Raw genomic sequence first — 22142 nt, forward strand, 5'->3', positions numbered from 1 at the left:
AATTCTAAAAAAGGAAGGCGGCCAGTAATATTCAATTACACACAGGTTTACGGGTGTTTGTCATGATATTTCACATTTTGTTGTCTAGACAGGCATCCAGAGACATTTCATGTCTTTAACAGCAAAAGAGATATTAAAGTTAAGCAGTGCGGCTTTAATGGTAAATGTGGTCATATCCTATGACGACCACAGAAGGTGCTTAATTATAATGCACTTGGGCTAACCCTGATCTCTGACATTATGCTGCTATATTTCACCTGTCACTCCCACTCTCAGTGGACCTCTCTCTCCCAGTCTGCTGCCTCTAGTGGTGTAAACATGGCATTACAAATGCATCTCCCCATAGATCACAACTGAACCTTCCAGAATCCTGGGCAACGCATCCCTTCAAGTTGGCAGGATCACGGACAGATTGGTAGGGACTCAGGCATGGAATAAATATAGCCTGTGACTGAAGGTACTTACTGATATATGTGTGACTTCACCTTCTCTTGCCTTTTCCAATTAGGTAACAAGAAAAATGCATGCTCTCTGCTGTATGGGAATCTGGGCCAGGCCGTGTGTAAGTCATATGGATGTGATGCATAAGATCTAACACACACAGCAAGACCAGCTTAGAGACATAAATGTACTGCGGGGTAATTAATACTATGTTGTACACAGCAGCTCTACCATATTTATAAGTAAAAAGGATACAAAGCACCAATGCAGCAACTAAATGATGCACTATAGGCCATTTCTAAGAGTTAAGGCTTTTGACCCATCTGTTTCTGCATTTCTACTGTACTACTGTTACTTTTTCTACAGTATACTGGGCACAGAAAACAAAATGTATGCATGGTATACCAACATGACCTATTGCATATGCTAAAATGTGTAGTATACAGATACTTAGCTAGATACTATATCCCTCAATGAAATGCATTTAACTTGACCATACATTTCCAATGTGATGAATGAACAGTAAGTTTGTGCATCACAACTTAACATATTTTTCCAACCTCTTTAATCAGACTAGTAAGACATTTCTGCACAAAATTAAAATGTAAACATAAAATCGAAATATAAGGATAAATGGACCACGCTCGATGAATTAAACATGCACATAATAAGGTTGTGACAAAATAAATCGTACTACTGTATGATATGCACTCTGAAAAGTAATCCAGGTGACCTGTTAACACAACTTAAATAAACACATGGTTGCAAGTTAAAAATTCTAATTTATTGTTTTAACATAATAATGTTTGTTCGATTAATAATTGTCTGTAATTTAACCTCAAATTTCTTAAATGTGTTAATTGGCTTTTTTTTTTTTTTTTTTTTTTTTTAATATGGTTGTAGTAACTTACTGAAATTGTCTTAGTAACTTTGGAAATTAGGCAGTGGATTTCTAGTTCCCAGCATGCTTAGTATAGGACTGGATAAGGAGAATAAATGTTGAAATTATAGGCCCTATTTTAACGATCTAAGCGCATGGTCTAAAGCGCACGGCGCAAGTGCACTTAGGGTGTGTCCGAATCCACTTTTGCTAGTTTAACAATGGGAAAAATAGTCGGCGCACCTGGCACATGGTCTAAAAGGGTTGTCCTTATTCTCTTAATGAGTAATGGGTGTGTTTTGGGCGTAACATGCAATAAACCAATCAGTCTCATCTCCCATTCCCTTTGAAAGCCAGTTGCGATCGCGCCATGGCGGTAAAACGGATCTGCTTGTGCACGAGGTTAAAGTGCGCAGACAGACCATTTACAGGACAAGCCGGATTCCACCAAAGCTTTTTTATCTTTACACACACAATAATAATCTTTCAGAAAGTAATCCTTTTATTTTTAATATTTGGCATATTTGTGTGCTGCTGCATGTCTGTGTGTGTGTAATAAGCAGAGTGTATGTGTGCCTATAGGCACCAGTGATGCACGGGTTGATCCAAAATGAGCGGGTGCCTGCGGTCACCCACGGTTACCCGCAGTTACGAGTCATCCAAAAATGTTTTTAATGATATTCGGGTCACGGTCGGTCGGGTCGTTTGAAATAAAGATGCCAATTAAACCTTTGTAATTTATATAGTACTTGACACAATTTTCTATGAAATACATAGGCCTAGACTTTATTGGCTGAATAACTTGCGCGAAGATGACGCACGAGCTCAGTCTGCAGGTAGAGATGGAGGTGGCAAGAGAAAAGGTGAAGACTAGGGAGTGGAAGCTCCACAAATACACAAATAGAAAGAGCAAAGTGTGGGAGACATTTGCCGAAATAATGAAAGAATGAAATAGTAACATTATTAATGTTGAGCGTTATTAACTTTTGAATAAATGCTGACGCGCGACAAAATGCCCGATTTCCCAACACGTTGAACTGAGCCATTGCACCATTTTAATAGGCTACTTTTAAACGCATATAGCTCAGTAATGTCAGTTTTATGTATTTTCTGAGAGGGGGCGGGATTTTTGTTGGGAAAGTCGGGGGAGAGACGCACACTTCGATTAGACTGGATAAACACATGCAGCATCTTAATTGTTAAGAAAATGAAACGAAATAAATGAATAAATCAAGCCTTTATTACATAACACTAGGCTATATCATACAGCATTCAGAAAAAAATGCGGTTAAGGAAGCGGGTCGGGTACAATATTTTCATTCTTTTTTTTGTGGTCCGAGTTGCAGGCGGGTCAGTTGAAAACGTCGGTCGGGTGCGGGTTGTTTATACATTGATCCGCGCATCACTGATAGGCACATATCTAGGGCTGCACAAGGATTAATCGCGATTAATCGTTGTGCAGCCCTACACATATCACTAATGCGCTGTTTAAATAACAAAAAAAATATTACGCCATTGACTTTAGACTTGGTTTCAGTTGGTCAATGGTGCAGTCATTTTCACTTGCCTCAAAATAACAATGCTCCAACAATGCAACTGAACACACCTCTGTGACGAGCAGGGCGGGCGAGAGTCGTGAGGGAGCGGCGCGAGGCCGGTGACGCAAGTGTTAACAAGCATCAGCTGTGCGTTACACCGGTCTTGAATCTCTCACGGAGGAGCTCCGGAAGCATGAAAGGAGGAGCGACGACAGTGAAGGACAAGAGAGGACCAGGCCTGGACTTTATTTTATGTTTTGTTATGTTTGTGTGGTCGGCAGTTGTCCGTGAGGAACTGCCGGCATTTTACTTTCGTTCGTCCATGTAGTACATAACTGCACGATCATATGAAAGCAAACACGTTCATTTGCTGCTTCTACATGAGTCCACAGCACGGCTCTTTTGTGTTAGTCGTGTCCTCTTCTGGTGCTCTCAGCTTCAGTAGAGGTGGATCTCCACTAGCTTGGGTAAAGTACACTGCATTGGGAGGTGCATCCTGTTGTACCAATTCAGGGGTTTCCAGCGGCCCTTGGGATCCTTCAGGGATGAGCTCATCCTGAGGGCCTGCAGACAGGGGTAAAGGAGGTGCTGGATATTTCTGTAGTTTAGCTGCAGCTCTCTGCCGTTTAAGATCTGTGAGCGTGTAGTGAGATCTTTCTCTGCTCATGCTGTCCCTGCCAGTAGCATCCGAAGCTGGAGTGAGCTGATAGGAGGCACTGCGATCCCTGCGGCCCCCCACCCTGGAGTTCTCCTGGAAGTGAGGAAGCAAATGACGCTGTGCTGCTCTTCCCCAAAACTTGAGTTCCATTTTCCACCTCGACAACCTCTAATGGAGGAACAGGGTTGGCATTAGTGCCAGACACCAGTGCAGCTTGCAGGTTCAGATCTGCATCAGTCTGTTGGTCTTCATCATCATCCAGGGCATCTGACTGTCTTCCCTCTCTCGTCTGTCGCTCCCTGTGCTTCCGTCTCCTTTTTTTTCGTCTCGTCTGTCCTTACCCCCAGGTGCTGCGGCCACCGAGACTGGCCCCAGGGGGGAGTAGAGCTCAGTCTAGGGAGTACCCCCCGGCCTGCGAGGGGTGATGGGGGTATGTGACGAGCAGGGCGGGCAAGAGCCGTGAGGGAGCGGTGCGAGGCCGGTGACGCGAGTGTTAACGAGCATCAGCTGCGCTTTGCACCGGTCTCGAATCTCTCACAGAGGAGCTCCGGAAGCATAAAAGGAGGAGCGATGACAGTGAAGGACGAGAGAGGACCAGGCCTGGACTTTATTTTATGTTTTGTTATGTTTGTGTGGCCAGCAGTTTTCCATGAGGAACTGCCAGCATTTTACTTTCGTTTTGTATTTGTTTATTTTATATTAAAGTTATGTTTAAACGTTCGCCGGTTCCCGCCTCCTTCTTCCCGTATCTGTGAACTGTGTTACGACCTCATTTTCAGACAAGCACCCCCATGGGCGCACAAATGGGCGCAAATGCATTTGCTATTTAAACAACGTGGCGCAGGACGTGAAAATGATAACTGTGTCGGGCTGAAACTAGCAAAAAAATACTTGCGCCTGGCGCCGTAGGGTGCCGGGTGTATGATAGGGCCCTAAGTGTTAATTTATTTGTTTTTAGTGAAGGGAAAGACCTGTTAGTGTTTAATGCTGTTATGTTTGACATTTAAAAGAGTTTTTGTAATGCTGAAGTTTTTGTGTTTACATCTGTGCTGAAGAGTAGATACATGAAGGTAAACACTACAATGACTCGACTGAGCAATGACTGCGCTAATGCCAGTGACGAGTAATATCTTATTTGTTCATTAAATATACATGTTAAAGCTGCAGTCTGTGATTTTTCCTCTGTCGCCATCTCTTGTTTGAAACCTGCAATTGCAGTCATATGCGGAACAGTTATCTGTACGTGCGTTGTGCCTTGGCACAGCTCGTCAGACCGGATGAATCTAATGCTTGCTGTCAGTCACCGCACCGGTGTGGATACTGTACTTCAGAATCACAGATTCTACGTCTTGAAAGTATGACCAATATAAGAAATTTCACTGGAAAATATCATCTGAACAAGTAAGTAACATGTCTGCCACTTTTGTTCTGACCAACTGAGAAAAAAAGCATTAGGCCTACAATAAATCGTGTTGCCAATGATGATTAAATCTAACGATCGCTAAGCTCGGATCATGCCGAACCATGCAAATTATTATTACTGTTATACTTTGCTTTCAAATTGTTAATGTTAACAACATCAGAATTGCGTGACTGTGTATTTAGTGTATATTAGAGTTACCTGTAGATTTCAATTTCTGTAGCTACTCCACAGCTGCGTCCTCACGTGATAAAACCGATTAGCCTGGACTCCTTCCTTTCTGTTTACGGACGTGACGTAATGACGCACAGAGGAACTGCTGCATGCTCAAATTTCCCACGGAAATCCACCAGGTCGCTCTTATTATAAAACATTATTACAAGCTTACCGTTGTGAATCGAGCTAAGATAATGAGATAGTTTTGAACACTGGCTGGTTATGTACTTGCTCAAAAGTTGATTTTGGATCATTTTTAACCAAAAAAAGTTACGGACTGCAGCTTTAAATAAATTATGTTAGCATGTGCTATGATAGCTGTTGATTTGAACTGAAATAGATAAGATTAACTGGTTCAAGGGCTACAACTCTGGTATTTGGAGAGACTTAAATTTTTTGAGTTATCAACTTTAAAAACTGTGTTTATGCTACAAATTATTAAGTTCCTCTAACTCAGTGTAGCTTGAGTTTTTTTTTTGTTGAGCCAACACATTTTTTAGAGTGTGTTTAATGTTGCAGAATACAGTGTTTTTTTTTATTATACAGTATGCAGTGTACTATGCAGTATGTTGTAAGTACTGATACTCCAATTGAAACACAGCCATTTTCTCTGAGTCTCACACTATGGGCACTTGACATCATTTTTCTCTGGCCCTCCACCTCAGGGAGGTGTAAAAATCACAACACAACTGTTTGTCTACCAACAGCTGAAATCTCACAAGGCCACAAACCGTCCAAAACACTTTTAGGCCTCAGCGAAACTGACATGTTTTCTGGAGCACAATGACACCAAATAGAGCAGGGGTCGGCAATCCTTGTTGACACGAAGTGCCATTTTTAATAGCAATCACTGCACCACATTGACTTCTAGAGGGAGAACAAGCAAATCTAGATTGATTTGTAAATGCATGTTATAAATCTTAGTGTGAATGAATTCACCCATGTATACGCTTCTTACTTTTTACTTTTTTACTTTTTTCTTACTTTTTACTTACATTTAATCTCGTAATGTTTAATCAAAATGTCTCAACTCAAACTTTCAGTGAAAACTACAAACTTCTCTGGTGATGTATGTCTCCAATCATTTAGTTCACTTAAACCACTAACATTATTTTTTTAGTGCAACGCCAATATCTCAAAATCAAATTAACAACCAATGGCAGGAACCAAGTCTCTGCCCAGCAGGGGTTTTTTTCCGTTTCGATAATCCGTTACACTGTGTATCCCAATATGGAAGAAAAGATCTGTTGCTACTTCCATTTAATCGCAAAACTGTTAGAAGATATCGCAATTTCGAATAGCAATTATAATCCTATTCGTAAAGCTTGACTTAAATCTTGGAAAAGTTTGATTTCCTCTTGTTTAATGCTTTAATATTTTGATTTCCTCTTGTCGATTATTAATAATGGAATTATGAACATTTCTAAAATAAACAGCAAAAGTCTAATCAAATTATACTATTCCTTTCTCTCTGTTTTTGCTTGTGTGCCAATTGTTTACCCTTCTGCATGCCCATGGTTGCACACATGTGCACTGGTTTATAGCTGCACAGTTTTCAGTAAAGCTCATACAAACATCTGAATCATGCATTAGCTGTACTGTAATGTCAAATGATATCAGACCCTAGTAAACAAATATTAACATTTGCATTTTAATTTTTTGAATGAAATCATCCCTACAAAACACAGTTATCTCTAAATACATGATTATGAAAGAAGTTCAAGGCTTGCATATGAATAAAATACTTTGTAGTCTAAACTGCTTATTAAACACAACGCTATTTTAATCAAATCAAAAAAGCAACAGTATCATCAAACATGTCCCGACTTCAATTTCCCAGACCCCGTGTAATCTCAAGAGGTCACTGACAGCCTTGACAAATGCTTCATCAGACGTCCCACCGAAGATTAAACAGCCAACCCTCAAGGACAGCCCTCAGAGCGATCTTTAGACTCCAGTATCTTTTTTTTCGCTCTCAGTGTCACTGCTTGTGTCTCCGCATCTCGGTTCTGTTAATTGGCGCTACGCTGACATTCTACCACCGCCGGCCACATATCTCTGCCCGATCACGTAGTTACACGAGCACACTGATAAATGCTAAGCTGACAGGTTTTATGAGCCTTGGTGAGCAGACGGGAGTGGAGTCATCACCCCGGTCTCTGCTGATCTTCGGCGCTAACCTGAGTCACGTGTATATCTGCTCTCGTGTAAACCCAAAATCTGCATGCATGCGACCATACATCGTCGCATGCACATTTGTGGAAGGTAAGGTAAGTAAGTAGGCAGCCAGAGGGCTCAGAGCAGCAGAGCTCCCATAATGCACTTCAGCTCCATCATACAAACTGTAATGAGAATGGGCGGCAGAGGCAGGTGCAGACATCACGCTCACGTTCTGCCAAAGTTCACGCTTACGGCATCGATATGTGCATTCACTAGGTGGTGAAATACGCCGATGACAAACGGAGGGAACGCAACAAACAATGGAGCCTGTGTCAGGTGGTATCTGAATACATAAAACAATCATGTTTGCTTTGATGCAGCATAAGTCAAAAGCGACATTCCAAATCGATCAACCAGGATGTTCCCTGAGGACTGAGGGGCTACTTAACCAGTCATCTTAGTCATGACCCCCCCCTCGTCCACTCCACCAGACGAGCATCTTCCTTAAACATAATCTGTGAACGACCAGCTCTAGCAGACTGGTTAACACAATGAGTCAGTGATAGGTGTGAAGGTGTGTGTATTCCCTTCACTACGGAAAAAAGAGGAAGGAGCAAGCAGGATGCTTTTTTTTGTTACCTTGCGCCTGCGGTCTCTCGATCGGTTCCTCTTCTTGATCTTCTCCTCCTCCTTCTCTCGCAGCTCTTGGGCTGCAAGCTCCTGTAGGTCCTTGTTCTTGCGGATCTGCTTAGCGGCTTGCGCCATGGTGCCGCTGCAACAAGCGGTGCTACGCCTGTGAAGGAGGCTGTCCCTGCGGCGGCCAGTGCGGGAGAGGCGGTGGCGCTTTGCGCGCCTGCGAGGAGTAAGCGCCCTACACGGCTCTAGGCGGCCAGTTCCCTCAGCAGCTCGCCACAAAAGAGATGATGCTGCTGCCTGCCTGACTGCTTGCTCCTCATCCAAGCGAGATCCTTCCCATCCCCCCTCCCTTCTTCTCTCTCTCTCTCTCTCGCCACACACCAGTCAGTCACGCAGTCCAAGGCTCAACAGTGTAGGGATACTGCAGCAGCTTGATTTTTCTCCCTCCGTCTCTCTTTCTCACTTACAGTCTCCCATTTTTCTCAGCCATGATACTGCCAACTGTTTACGGCACGTCTGTTGGTACTGCTGTCTTTGTGCAGATCTGCAATATGTAAAGGAAAAAAATCAGTGCATGAATTCACAGATGTATTATTTCTTTCCACAGAGATTGAAAGAAGCAGGATTTTTCAGAGAAACCAATCTTTGTTTGATCATTTCCTGTATATTTGCCTCTCGTACCACCTTCTGCAGCAGGTTTCTAGTTTACTTTAGTGTGTGATGAATTCAGTTGGATTCATTTTCTGGTTGTAATTGAAGGCAGGTTCCCCTCTGATTGCTAAGAGTGAAAAAGGTTTTGAGCTATAACAGCTTACCTCATAAAAACTGCATGTACGGTCTCTCTCTCTCTCTCTCACCAGACTGGTTTTCCATGAGAAAGGATTCATGCATTGTTGTTTATGCAGTAATTCAGTCCATTTAGACCTGCATAGAAAGACAATGTGAGGGTGCGTATATGACAAAGAGAGAAAGAAAGAGATAGGCTGAACTGTCACATGTTTATTGCACTATATACATACCAGTCGCTTTATGTCAGGGAAAACCTAATGGAACAATAGAGCTCACATGTTGTTCTTCTCTTGTATTTTGTGATTCATGACAAATGATCACGTTACTAGTGAACAAGTGAGATATATACAGTGTGCTATTTATTTCTGTTTATGTTACAATACTGTGCAAAATTTGGGATTGCGGAATAACAGTTATATAAAAAGGAGCCAGTGCATTATAATTCAGAGCCCATCTGAAGTAAAATGCAGGCGCAAGCGTTTGCCTCTGAGAATGATGGATGGGTCATGTGACCTCAGATGGATCAGTCATATTTATTTATGCTTGTCATGACACTAGGCTGTACATTATCCTTCATCTGCTTGATTTCCCTTCCTCTAATCAAAATGATCCATTGATTTCCTTCGGGAAGGGGGAAAACTTTGATTACAGTGACAGTCTATGATTTGTTTATATGTCATACTATATATGGTAAAAACAACTATACTAATGGTATCACATATTTGAAAATCTTGTAATTAGATTTGTTTTGGATGCTTTAAGATACTTTTGAGTTGAAATAACATATAAATCCTATTTATATGTATATATATATTATTCAGACACCTTGAACATTTCATTCATTATTACAGTTTATTCACTATAGTTTAAAAAAAATGGTAATAAAATATGACAAGATCTCAGAGTTAAACTGTATCAGAAAAAATTAATCTTAATTACGTCAGATAACACTTAAGCAAAACATGGTCAGGTCAAAGTGTCTGAATAATTTTTGGTTCCAAATTTATTATCAGTTTTACTGGTAGTCCACTGTATGAAGAATTTTTGGGTATAATATGTCACAGTTTACTTTATTTTGCTATCCTCACTTACAAAAATGAACTATAGTGTCCTGCACCCACTAGTAAAAAATATATAAAATTATATGTAGTGTCTGAATAATTTTTGGTTTGACTGTGTGTGTGTGTATATATATATATATATATATACATACACAGTTTAATAGATACATGTTTTGCCAGTTATTTATTTTTATTTATTGTTTTAAAAAAAGCATGATTTGGACTTCATGGACCAATCAGTGTTGTCATATTTTCCTCTAGATTCATATTTACAGATCAGATGATTGGCTCATGAAACAACTACATCCAGAAAAGTGTGCATTAGCAAACTTGGCATATTTTAAAACAAAGCTCGCACTGATTAAATGTAAAGATAATATAGCTTTCTTCAGGTGCTATACACCACTGTTGCCCTGGTCAATATGGAAGTTGTATTTTGACTTACACAGACACCTAATAGTGAGAATGTAATTTCACACAAAAGCAAAAGTCCTATTTGCAGTCATCTATAATTAGGTGTATGTATTCCACTAAAGTGTCAAATAACATGTTACGGAGTAAAGCGAGTAGCTAACATGGCTGCCATGAGGTCACCTACTGCAGGCCTTATTATTTTCGAGACCAGTGATGACTATGGTGTCTTCATCGCATACAAGTGTTTATAATTTAGCCTAAACTTTTTTCTTTTTTTCATAAGTAGTACTGTTCATTTCTTTGTGTGTAACGCTTAGTAGTTATAAAAATATATTCAGCACAGGAATTAGTTAAAAGAATTGAATTTTGTAGTCCACAACCGCTCTTTTCAGCACAGTAACTAGGGTGCTCATGTTCAGTCTGCAGTCAAATTCACAATTAGACACCTATTACAGTGTACATGTAAGAATTTAAAATATTAAACTATTCTAAGATAAATTATGGTGTGATAACGTACAAAGAAAGTGGCAGAAATTGATCTCTTTACGCCAGAAGTGTCCAAACTCGGTCCTGGAGAGCCACTGGAAGTTTCTAGCATGCCTAGTTAGACCTTGATTAGCTGTTTCAGGTGTGTTTAATTGGGGTTGGAGCTAAACTCCCCTGCTTTACACCCATGTCACATTTTGACGTTTAAAAATGAATAACAGGCCAGCCAGACAACAAACTTAGCCTATACTTTAGTTTTAATAGTAATACTCACATAACACAGTATCCACTGCACAGCCTGCCGTTTTTCCACAAAAGGATTTTAAAGGAAACATTTAATACTTTGTATTTCGTCAGTGAAGCACAATCTTGGTTTTCCAGCGCTAGATATCGCCATCTAGTGGACAGCACTGCACGGTTTCAGTAATCGATCGATGAAGACATAATGGGGACATTTCCACACACTTCATTGTTTAGGCTTTAATGAACTAATAGAGCAACAACATTCCTGTGTGAACTACTCTTCTTTTCTTTTTAACATTTACATGTGAAATTAAGTGAAATATGATTGTTTTCCTGAAATGCATTTGTAGCCTACTAGCCTATATTTAAATGCTATATGTTTAGGTATGCTATGCTAACTTATCCTATAACTTACAGTATGATTTTTGTTGGTATTCAATCTAGTTTAAAATGGTTATAGAAGAGTTTAGAGTAAAATACACTTCCATTGTTGCTCGAAAAAGTGCAGCTGTAATGGCTTTATTGTTTGTAATTTCATTCTAAAATATTCTTTCATCCAAGTTTATTTTACATCTTATAGGCCTATCTGAAAATTATGTAATGGTAAATTTGCTCAAAACACAGCACATGCGGTTTTTATTTCATGTTTGGTGATTTAAATCCTTGAAAAGTCTTTTCCATCCATTGTTGCAGGTTATTCAGTGTATGACCACTGTGGCGTAGTCAGTTCCTGATTCATACTTCACTGTAGGAGCAGAGTTTTCACCAGCAGCTGAATGGTTCACTGTGGCATACAATAGCTCATCCTCTACTATCTGTGGAAAAAAGTTTAAAGGTTTACCTGTTGAAATGCAGCATAACAAATTTGTATTTTTGCTAAATTATGTCCATAAAAAATATAACAGCTGAGAAATGCAGATTTTGAAAAATCATTCAAAGTGAATGTAAAATTATGATTTCCTGCAGTGTTGTTTTGATGCTCATTTTAAAAGTAATAATGAAATTAATTACATACCTCTGTTTTCTCTTCCAGCACAGCTGTACCAGAACTAGCACTTTGGTTTTGTTTATTCTCTAAAGAAAGAAAGAACAATTTACAGAAGACTCTGGGCAGTAGCTCTATAAAAATGGTCTTTTGATTGACCTACTGTCTGGCTATATATAAAAAACACCTATACATCTACAATTATTGGTGTAAAAATCATTTTTAGATAGCCTACACATAACCAGAATTAAACAACAGAACATGATGTTTGTGGTTTCCTACCTTGATTTTTGGTCTTGCAGATAATGCATATGAATATGATGAACGTCAGCAAAGAGAGGAGAGTCAGCGTCCCCAGTATAATCAGAAAAACAAAGCAAAAAACAGCTAAAGGTGAAAACAAAAAGGAAATGCAGTTTAAAACTGTTCCCCATGTCCATAACATCTGTTTTTTGTATAAAAAATGATTAAAATGCAATTTACATAGCCTCCACACTGTAATGGTGACATCTTGGCTCGTCCTGTTGCCAGGTTTGCTCGTACAGTAGACGATAATTGTTGTTCGGAGCTCCTCGCCATCTTTTCCCTCTAACAGTTTTTCTCTACTGACAGTGAGCTTACAGCAATGGTCAGAGGAATTTTGATGGCCAATGTTTCTTGATTCAGCATAGAAAAAGCACTGCGATATATTCTGGTCCTGGACACAGCATGTCAGTTCAGTCTGGCCACTGAGTTCAGTCATCACTCCAAGACTAACAGAGATATCTGTATATAAGGGTTAAATGATGAATATTAAACAAATATGTAAAGATAAATAGTGTGCAGTGACCATATTATGACTTTGGCATGCTGGGAGAATCAAATTAAAAATATTTCAGTGCCAAAACGTCCCTATTTCAGAGTGTGATGCTGTTATATGTAGTTTCAACAGTTTTAGGGAAAAGTAATTGTTTTAAACAAGCATTATAATTTTGCTACAGACCGTTTCTGAAGAAGTTGATGTAATTTGAATCATCCTTACATAATAAAAACTGCATAATTTGGAAACCAACTATTACATAAAAATTTTATAATTCATGAACACAAGATTACCCACATACCTGCATTTGATAATTTGGCAGTAAGACTCACTGAAAAATAAGCACTGAGTGTTAAGAGTGAGGCAACACACACGTCAATCAAATAATATATACATACAATTTAAATGTACTTACAAAATGTACACAGGTTTAACAGCTGGATCATAATTTCATGTGTTCAAGCTGATATAGCAGCACCCGTTAAGACTATCAGATCTTCATGTAATATCTAACACGCCAATAATGTCCTCGTTTAAAAATAAAAGCAGATGAACAGGATGTACGATTGCTAGTTTTGCATACAGCTTACTGTGAAGGTTCTCTGCATGACTGATTTCTCCTAGCATATCATCTATGACCATCTAGCAATTCCACTTATATTTAAATTACTTAACTAACATATGACTATATTAAAGCGTACAGTAATTTAGAACAGACCATATTGGGCTCAGCAGAATGCAGGTAAATAAAGAAAAATGGTTATGCTATATATGGAGACAGTGACAAATACTACAGATAAGAAACTGTCCTTTATTACGCCATGGACCATTGAGCAAGTGAATAAAAAGGAAACAGATGGAAGATATAAGTTCCTTTAGTCAATCTAAGACTTTAAAAAAAGATCTATATAACTTCTTTATTCATATACAGGCCAACTGAATAATCTGAAACTGCTTTTAGGGCCAAAACAATCCTAAAAATCGATTTAAACTTACAGGTGCTGGTCATATAATTAGAATATCATCAAAAATTTGATTTATTTCACTAATTCCATTCAAAAAGTGAAACTTGTATATTATATTCATTCATTACACTCAGACTGATATATTTCAAATGTTTATTTCTTTTAATTTTGATGATTATAACTGACAACTAAGGAAAATCCCAAATTCAGTATCTCAGAAAATTAGAATATTGTGAAAAGGTTCAATATTGAAGACACCTGGAGCCACACTCTAATCAGCTAATTAACTCGAAACACCTGCAGGCCTTTAAATGGTCTCTCAGTCTAGTTCTGTAGGCTACACAATCATGGGGAAGACTGCTGACTTGACAGTTGTCCAAAAGACGACCACTGACACCTTGCACAAGGAGGGCAAGACACAAAAGGTCATTGCAAAAGAGGCTGGCTGTTCACAGAGCTCTGTGTCCAAGCACATTAATAGAGAGGCGAAGGGAAGGAAAAGATGTGGTAGAAAAAAAGTGTACAAGCAATAGGGATAACCGCACCCTGGAGAGGATTGTGAAACAAAACCCATTCAAAAATGTGGGGGAGATTCACAAAGAGTGGACTGCAGCTGGAGTCAGTGCTTCAAGAGCCACTACGCACAGACGTATGCAAGACATGGGTTTCAGCTTTTCATGTTCATACTTTTCAGTTGGCCAAGATTTCTAAAAATCCTTTTTTTGTATTTGGTCTTTAATATTCTAATTTTCTGAGATACTGAATTTGGGATTTTCCTTAGTTATCATTTATAATCATCAAAATTAAAAGAAATAAACATTTGAAATATATCAGTCTGTGTGTAATGAACGAATATAATATACAGGTTTCACTTTTTGAAAGGAATTAGTGAAATAAATCAACTTTTTGATGATATTCTAATTATATGACCAGCACCTGTACTTTGAAACACTGCATCTACAAATAAAAACAAACTCTGCGTCATGGTAGATTTAGTTGTGTGTGTTTTATTAACATGTAGAACTATAGTTAAAAGTTCAAATTCAATCAGACAGTTTCTGCAACTCATACAAAGAAACATTCACAAGGGAGAATCTTTCTGAATTTTGAGTGTAATAAAAGTCACAGAAACAATTAAATACATAAAAAGAAAATTACATGATTAAAAAAAAAAGTAAAAATGGTACATACCTTTAGGGGTCTAAGAGCTTGTCACTGGGACACTACCCCTAATCTACCCCTTAAAAAGGTAAATATTGGTACCTCAGAGAAGTAATTTATTAGTAGAGTAGTAAAATAAATTAACAATTCGTTCCTGAGACTTACCAATATGTCAGCAGTACATTGTGTGCACATTTAATCATTTGTTCCCTCGTTTTACTAAATCGCGAGCACGATTTAATACTTAATTCCCTCATTTTACTAAATTGTGGCCAAGTTGTAATAATTCATTTCCTTTGTTTTAGTTAAATCAAAATGAATGAGAACAAATTAGCACAATGTGGCCACGATTTAACTAAAACAAGGGAACAAATCAGTAAATCTTGGCCACAATTTACTAAAACTAGAGAACAAATTCTTAATTTGTGGGCACAATATATTTTTGTCTGCATGTCATATGCAAAGATGTCCCAGTGACAAGCTGTTGTTTTGCACATTTAGAGTGTTAAAACTGTAAAAATAAATGTTGGTCAATCATGTTAAAACAATGAAAAGATTTAAACAGAAGCTGTACATATCAGTAATGTCCATTAGTCAGAGGTTCCTGATGTGGCCGTGTTCGTGTCCGGACTTGTGTTGAGATCTAAAGTAGACAGGGCTTCGTCAAGTGGGCCAGAGGGTGAGTCTTCTTTGGCTAACAGGTTATTCTTGCGAAGCTGACAGGCTTGCTGGTAGGGAGGTCGAATTGGAGGCTGGGTAGGTGGTAAATACTGATACTCTTTACTAGAATCAAGCTGTTTGAGAATAAAGAAAATCATGCAGGTCATCAGACTACTCTTAAGTAATGGACACGTATGTGTAATTTGAAAAAAGCTGATCAGCACCTGAAGTGGGTAAGTTCTGTCTGAATCAAAGGCACTTAGATCTCCACAAGCAAGGAAAGGAACAATTATTCGGTTTGGTCCCTCTAACTGGTTAAAGTCGACATCTGGATGGAAAAAATGTGCATTTAAATGGTGAGGAGGAAGACATGGGCAAATACATAGACATTTACAATATAAATTGGAGGTAACGCATTACAAGTAACTTGAGTTATGTAATCAGATTACTTTTTTCAAGTAACTAGTAAAGTAACACATTACTTTTAAATTTATAACAAAATATCTGAATTATAAAATAATGCAGGTTACTTTGTTTTCCCATGTATTGGCTGACAGTTTTCCTGTCGCCATGTTGAGAGAAATCGTGAGTAAGTGCAGTGGCACTGTGTGTAAACATGACGGTTTTTGTAGTTCTAGACTAAATGTGAGAAAACATTTACTCATCTCACTTGCACAAAAACAGTCAGTATTCATCAAAATGAATAAAAACAAAGAAATGTAATCTCAGAATATTGCACAAACTAGAGTTGTTAAATTTTGTTTTGAAATTTTAAAAATGGATGCTTTGAGCGCTGTTGAGTGGATTTGTGAACACCTCTGATTGGCCAATCACAGACATATCCACTCAACAGTGTGGATTCATAAACACATTCATATTGTTATATAGAGTATTGTAGCAAGTTACCATAAGAGTGATCCAGTAAAGGGTTGGACATGTTGGGCACATAACCCTCAGGTGGAGAGTAATTCTGACACACCACAAATGCCTCTGAAAGGGAAAAAACACAAAACAACACTGGTTCATGTCTAAAAAGGTATACTATTACCAAAACAGTTTTACATTCCCTCTCGTCATGAAATTCTACTCTCACCTATGCTAGAGTTGCGGCTGCTGCGTGGTTTGGCACAGGTTACAGAGCTGAAGAAGATCTTGAGCTGGGAGTACAGCAGGGTCACATCTTTCCCCCTGAAGATCTATGCAGAAGCAAGACATTGAAGTTCATGTGAGATTGAAATAAAACATTTTATAGATCTCATAATCTTTCACTGACAATGTAAATAAGTATGGATGACAATGGGACAGCTTACTTTTGCAACAAAGTTGCCACCTGTTTTGAGAACATGTGTGGTGATATTGAGAGCCTGTCAATATGAAAAGAAAATGCAAGATTAGTCTAGCAGTCATATGGTAAAAAAAAGAAAAAAAAAAGTCAAACATAAAATTATATTTACTATTGGTGTTTTCACGATACCAAAATTTCAGTAATCAGTTCCAATAACAATAAAATGTCATGGTTTTCTGTACCAATTTTGGTAGCCTACCATAGCAAAACAAAAACTATTAGAACTATTTATCTATTTGAAAATAATAATTAATGCCATTATTATTAATGCTATTAATAAGCAAATAATACATAAAAATATTAGCAATTTTGTGTTCACACACTCAACAATGCTCAAAACTTCAAAAAGCAAGCTGTAAATAGAAACATTTGATGCTCTTCACAGAGCAAAGTACTGACACTTTTGACAACACTATTTACCATAAAAAATCTTATCATTAGTTACCATGTACAATAAAAAACACTTCTAAAGAATTTATTGATCTTAGTTAAATGATAATTTCAACATTTATTAATAAATTATATATATATATATATAAAATAAATATATGAAAAAAAATTGTATCTGTTAAACATTATTTAATGGACCTGATCTATCATGAACAAGGAAAGTTGTATTTATATTAACCAATATTAACAAAGATTAATAATCACTGTAACAAATGTATTGCTCATTGTTAGTTATTGTCAGTTAATGCATTAACTAATATTAACTAATGGGTCCTTATTGAAAAGTGTTACCAAAATAATAATAAAAAGGTAAAGTACAGCAATACATACCGCCAACAGGAGCTGTGCCTGAATGTACTCATCTACATCATGAAGCCCTGTAACTGTAAAGAGAAACAGATGAAAAATCTTCAATTTAAGCTAAATCGCAAATAGTCTAGACCAGCTAGAAAAGAACATCATTCCCCGGTTTCACAGACAAGGCTTAAGCTAGTCCTAGACTAAAATTCATGTTTGAGCTGCTTTACTGTAACTTAAAGGTCCCGTTTTTCGTGGTTTTTTGAAGCTTTGATTGTGTTTATAGTGTGCAATATAACATGTGTTCATGTTTTGCGTGTAAAAAAACACAGTATTTTTCACATAATTGACTTATCTGTATACCGCTGTTTCCACTGTCATAAAAACGGGCTGATGACTTCCTTGTTCTATGAAGTCCCTCCTTCAGAAATACGTAATGAGTTCTGATTGTGCCAGCGGTTCCTGTGATGTGATTTGACAGCAGCTTAGCGCTCCTTGCCCGGAAAGGTCACGCCTCTTACCATAACGTGGAGATGCACGCGCTCAGTGTTATTGTAAACGTGTCTTTAATTTTACCCTATCAATTTGAGCCGGAATCAGACCCGGTGATTGGACTGCGGGATGAAAATAACAGCGTTTCGACGACATGGCGACAAACACACTCTACAAACGCAACTCTTGTGTATTCCTGTGGGCGGAAGTTAGTCAAAAAACTGTTTTAGTGACGTCATTAAAGAAGGAAGTAGAGGGATGTAGTCCAAACTGGCCGTTCGATGTAGGCGACTTCTGTTAAATAAAATATCTCGCTTGGCATTGAACTTTGAGCTTTAAAATTTTACAGATTTTATTTATACTCTAACAACAACATTACACACTAACTAAAGTTTGAAACATGGGATCACGAAGAACGGGACCTTTAAAGCAACTTGTACTGACAAATCTTAAAATATGTCACTGCCATAGTTTTGTCTCCAGATGCAGACCAGTAATGTTTTTTTCAAGTGAAAGTTTATAAAAAAAATGATGATTTTTAACTTCAACCGTTGCCGTCTGTCAGTCTTATAATGCGAGTGAATGGGAACACAATCAAAAAATAAGAGTCAAAAAACTTGCATAGACAAATCCAAATTAAACCCTGCGGCTCGTGACGACACATTGATGTCCTAAGACACGAAACGATCGGTTTGTGCGAGAAACCGAACAGTATTTATATCATTTTTTTAACCTCTAATACACCACTATGTCCAAATGCGTTCAGCACTCGGTTAGTGAGGTCTGATCGCGCTCTGACAGCGGAAGTGATGTCTCGCGCATATACTTCAATGAGTGCTAGATATCACTTCGGCTGTCAGAGCGCGATCAGACCTCACTAACCGAGTGCTGAACGCATTTGGACATAGTGGTGTATTAGAGGTTAAAAAAATGATATAAATACTGTTCGGTTTCTCGCACAAACCGATCGTTTCATGTCTTAGGACATCAATGTGTCTTCACGAGGGTTTAATTTGGTTTTGTCTATGCACGTTTTTTTTTACTCTTATTGATCGTGTTCCCATTGACTCGCATTATTTGACTGACAGGCGGCAACGGTTGGAGTTAAAAATCATCATTTGTGTTCTACTGAAGAAACAAATCAGTAGAACACAAGAAATCACCTACATCTTGGATGCGCTGGGGGTAAGCAGATAAACATCAAATTTTCATTTTTGGGTGAACTATCCCTTTAAATGCCCTAATTGAATAAAGACCTAATCCTGGCAAAGGCTAAGCCCTGTCTATGAAACGGGGCCAAAATGTTCAATAAAACCAATGTTGTTTTCTCACCATCAGGGGCACCGTCACACACAACCAAGTTTGCAGACTGTCCTTCAAAATGTCGAATAATCTCCTGTGCTGTAGAGATCTATGGCACAATCATTTAATTGGTATCGTGGAATATCTACTTTCCTTGACTCAAAAAGAACTACTAAAACAAAAAAACATGTAGATTAATGCTATAATTACACATTATAGAATAAAATGCTATAATGACTTGCTTAAAAAAACCTAATGGTAAAAATAATATGGACCCTTTTCACAGACTGAAATTATTTTATATTTTCTTTATATACTTTATATTTTCCCAAATTTAACATACATTTGTACCTTGTCATATTAAAAAAAAAAAAAAAAAAAAAAAAAAAAAATTATATATATATATATATAAAAACTTATTTCCACATATTTTACATTGCTACAGCACCTCTCTTCCCAGTGTGCCAGTAATGTTCTGAGGTGCATTTTCCAAAAGTATCATTAGCCAACTATGGCTGCAAGTTCAGCTGAATTGTGTTGATAACATGGAACTCTCGACCATAGCTGGCTTCAGGAAACACACCACTAGTTCCTGATTGGTTGGCTGGATCGGCATGTGGTAACACTTTGAGTGTGTTTCGGAAATGGCACATCACTTGCCATAACAGCGAGCTTCAGCACACAACTAACACAACCTCTTTTTTTCAGAAATGTGAAAAGGATCCATTATGTTATCTCTCCAGCATGCTGCCTGAATAACTTAGTCTTGCCCATACCAAGACCAGAATGCTGTTGTTTTTACACTGAACTGAAGTTTAACTGTCCTGCTACTGCACCTTAGTAATGTCTCCTTGAATCTGTGTGACACCTGGCAAAGGGGCCATGGCTTGCAGATCAACTGCCACAATCTTGACCTCTTCACTCTTGTCTTTTCCACTGAAACAGAACGGAAAAGAGTTAAAGCGGCAATTAAATCAACAAAATTTCACTTAATAATATCTGTATATGTTGTTTACAGGTCATGGTGTACTACAGATCAAGTGCACTTTCATGTAACTGACCGGAGTTTGCGGCTCAGCACTTGACTCCAGCTCCCAGGTGCGGCACACAGGTCCACGGCACGACTAACACCTGCAGGCAGGACATCCACAGTCGTATGAATATAAAAGCCTGCTTTGATGTTGTCTACGTAGGCAGTTCACAAGCTTTTGAGACATATAAATTATCCACTGTATAATGCAGACTGAAGCAAAATGAAGATATTGCCTTTAAAAAGGTTGAACTCCTCATCCAGCTGCAGGAGTTTGAAGGCACTTCTCGCTCTCCATCCCTCCTCCTTCGCCAGCCTGTAGTATATATCTCGTTTGTCTTTGGAGGAACGCCCCATTTTACCTTTACTCACTTATTCTGTAGACAAATAATGACACTTTTACTAAACCAGCTAATAATTAATATCTGCCATACATACAATATTTACATACATACAATATTTACGTCTCACAGTAGAAAAGACACTGAATGCAACTACGAACACATTCTTTTTTTTCTTTTTACCACTTTAACCTAAATTAAAGTGACCTAACTCATTCTCTTCTTCCTCAACAGCATCTTTATAGTTGGTAACTAATATTAACGCTAGCGGTCATGCACAAAACAATAATGTCCATGAACAAATGTGTATATCATAAAATTAAGAAACTGTAATTCCATAAAATGCACCTACAAAAGCTTGCCTGTTTTCGCCGCAATCAACGTGACGATTCTTCTTCTTCTTCTCCTTCTCACATTGTTGGAGTCAAACAGGACAGAACAACACCGACACCCACTGGAGATGAGGTACTATTACACATGATGGTAATGTTTACATTCATCGTGGTACTTGTAGTTTGTTTATGGACATTACACATTTAATGTCCATAAACACAAACTACAAGCATTGCGATCAGAATTAAAACCATATAGTATGTGACAAACGGATTGTGAACATTTCCATTGTAATTTCTACCAAAAGACTAGTTGATATAGCCTAGCCTAACTTGGTCAAATTTAAGCACTGAAAGAAAGAAAGAAAAATCTGTAAAAATGTCAGTTTGACAGTCACAATAATTTTGGTGAATATTGTGACCAATGATCATTAGAGGGGGAAAAAAAGTAGTACTCAGACGTTTCAATTGCAAATACTGAACATTATACAATTATGCATTCAATAATAATACAAAAACAATAAAGAATAGAAAAACAACTACAAAAATAAATAGGCATAAAAAGTATATATATATATATATATATATATATATATATATATATATATATATATATATATATATATATATATATATACACAAATATGCCTATCAAATATATATTTTAAAGCTCACAAACTTTTGAAGTCTTTGTAGCTTTCTTATTGAGTCTCTAATCTGTCTAGGTACAGCCTAATTTAGTCAGCAAAACCATGAAGCTATTTTTTCTTGTATGCAAACTCACAGTTGCAAATGTGAAATTTGGTCAAACATATAAATAAAATAAATAAAAGCATTTTTCATCTTGTTTAGAATAATCGAATGCAAAAATACAAAGATTGAGAGAGGTCTTGAAGACTACAAAATTTTCAATAATGAATTTCTGTGTTTCACAGCACAATATAACCGAATAATTATCCAACAAAAGATTCAAAAACATCAAATCAGATTCATATCACACCTGTTTTAGCCAATATGCATTGGTTGGTACATTTTTAATGA

The 22142-nt window shown here is 37.7% G+C and overlaps 2 protein-coding genes across 7 annotated transcripts in view; both read right to left on the bottom strand.

The window, feature by feature from the left end:
• The window catches only part of ank1b (ankyrin 1, erythrocytic b), a 99914-nt gene extending 86190 nt beyond the window's left edge, over nucleotides 1-13724 (bottom strand). For 2 of the 3 annotated variants that reach the window (XM_048165162.1, XM_048165161.1), the window contains exons 1-8: nucleotides 13142-13724; nucleotides 13028-13057; nucleotides 12411-12692; nucleotides 12210-12314; nucleotides 11958-12016; nucleotides 10974-11757; nucleotides 8765-8873; nucleotides 7953-8493 (exon numbers count right to left, since the gene is read on the bottom strand). In XM_048165162.1, the coding sequence (XP_048021119.1) occupies nucleotides 7953-8078 (126 nt within the window). In that variant the 5' untranslated portion in view covers nucleotides 8079-8493; nucleotides 8765-8873; nucleotides 10974-11757; ... (3 more) ...; nucleotides 13028-13057; nucleotides 13142-13724. The remainder of the gene's footprint in view (nucleotides 1-7952; nucleotides 8494-8764; nucleotides 8874-10973; nucleotides 11758-11957; nucleotides 12017-12209; nucleotides 12315-12410; nucleotides 12693-13027; nucleotides 13058-13141) is intronic. The other variant, XM_048165164.1, reaches the window with a different exon arrangement.
• Nucleotides 13725-14678: 954 nt separating this feature from the next.
• ftsj1 (FtsJ RNA 2'-O-methyltransferase 1) lies at nucleotides 14679-21237 on the bottom strand. Of its 4 annotated transcripts, none has more exons than XM_048166375.1 (11): nucleotides 21132-21237; nucleotides 20665-20805; nucleotides 20460-20529; nucleotides 20235-20334; nucleotides 19429-19507; nucleotides 17638-17690; nucleotides 16823-16876; nucleotides 16606-16708; nucleotides 16419-16502; nucleotides 15737-15840; nucleotides 14679-15646 (listed from the first exon to the last, which is right to left on the bottom strand). In XM_048166375.1, the coding sequence occupies exons 2-11, from the start codon at nucleotides 20783-20785 to the stop codon at nucleotides 15443-15445; spliced, it is 972 nt and encodes a 323-aa protein (XP_048022332.1). In that variant the 5' UTR covers nucleotides 20786-20805; nucleotides 21132-21237; the 3' UTR covers nucleotides 14679-15442. The 4 variants fall into 4 exon arrangements, with proteins under 4 accessions (XP_048022332.1, XP_048022331.1, XP_048022334.1 ...); XM_048166374.1 differs by having other exon boundaries at nucleotides 21122-21237; XM_048166377.1 differs by lacking the exon at nucleotides 21132-21237 and adding an exon at nucleotides 20982-21122.
• Between the last annotated feature and the right edge of the window lie 905 nt (nucleotides 21238-22142).

This window comes from Megalobrama amblycephala, linkage group LG18 (genome assembly GCF_018812025.1).
Source record: "Megalobrama amblycephala isolate DHTTF-2021 linkage group LG18, ASM1881202v1, whole genome shotgun sequence".
NCBI classification, from domain to species: Eukaryota; Metazoa; Chordata; class Actinopteri; order Cypriniformes; family Xenocyprididae; genus Megalobrama; species Megalobrama amblycephala.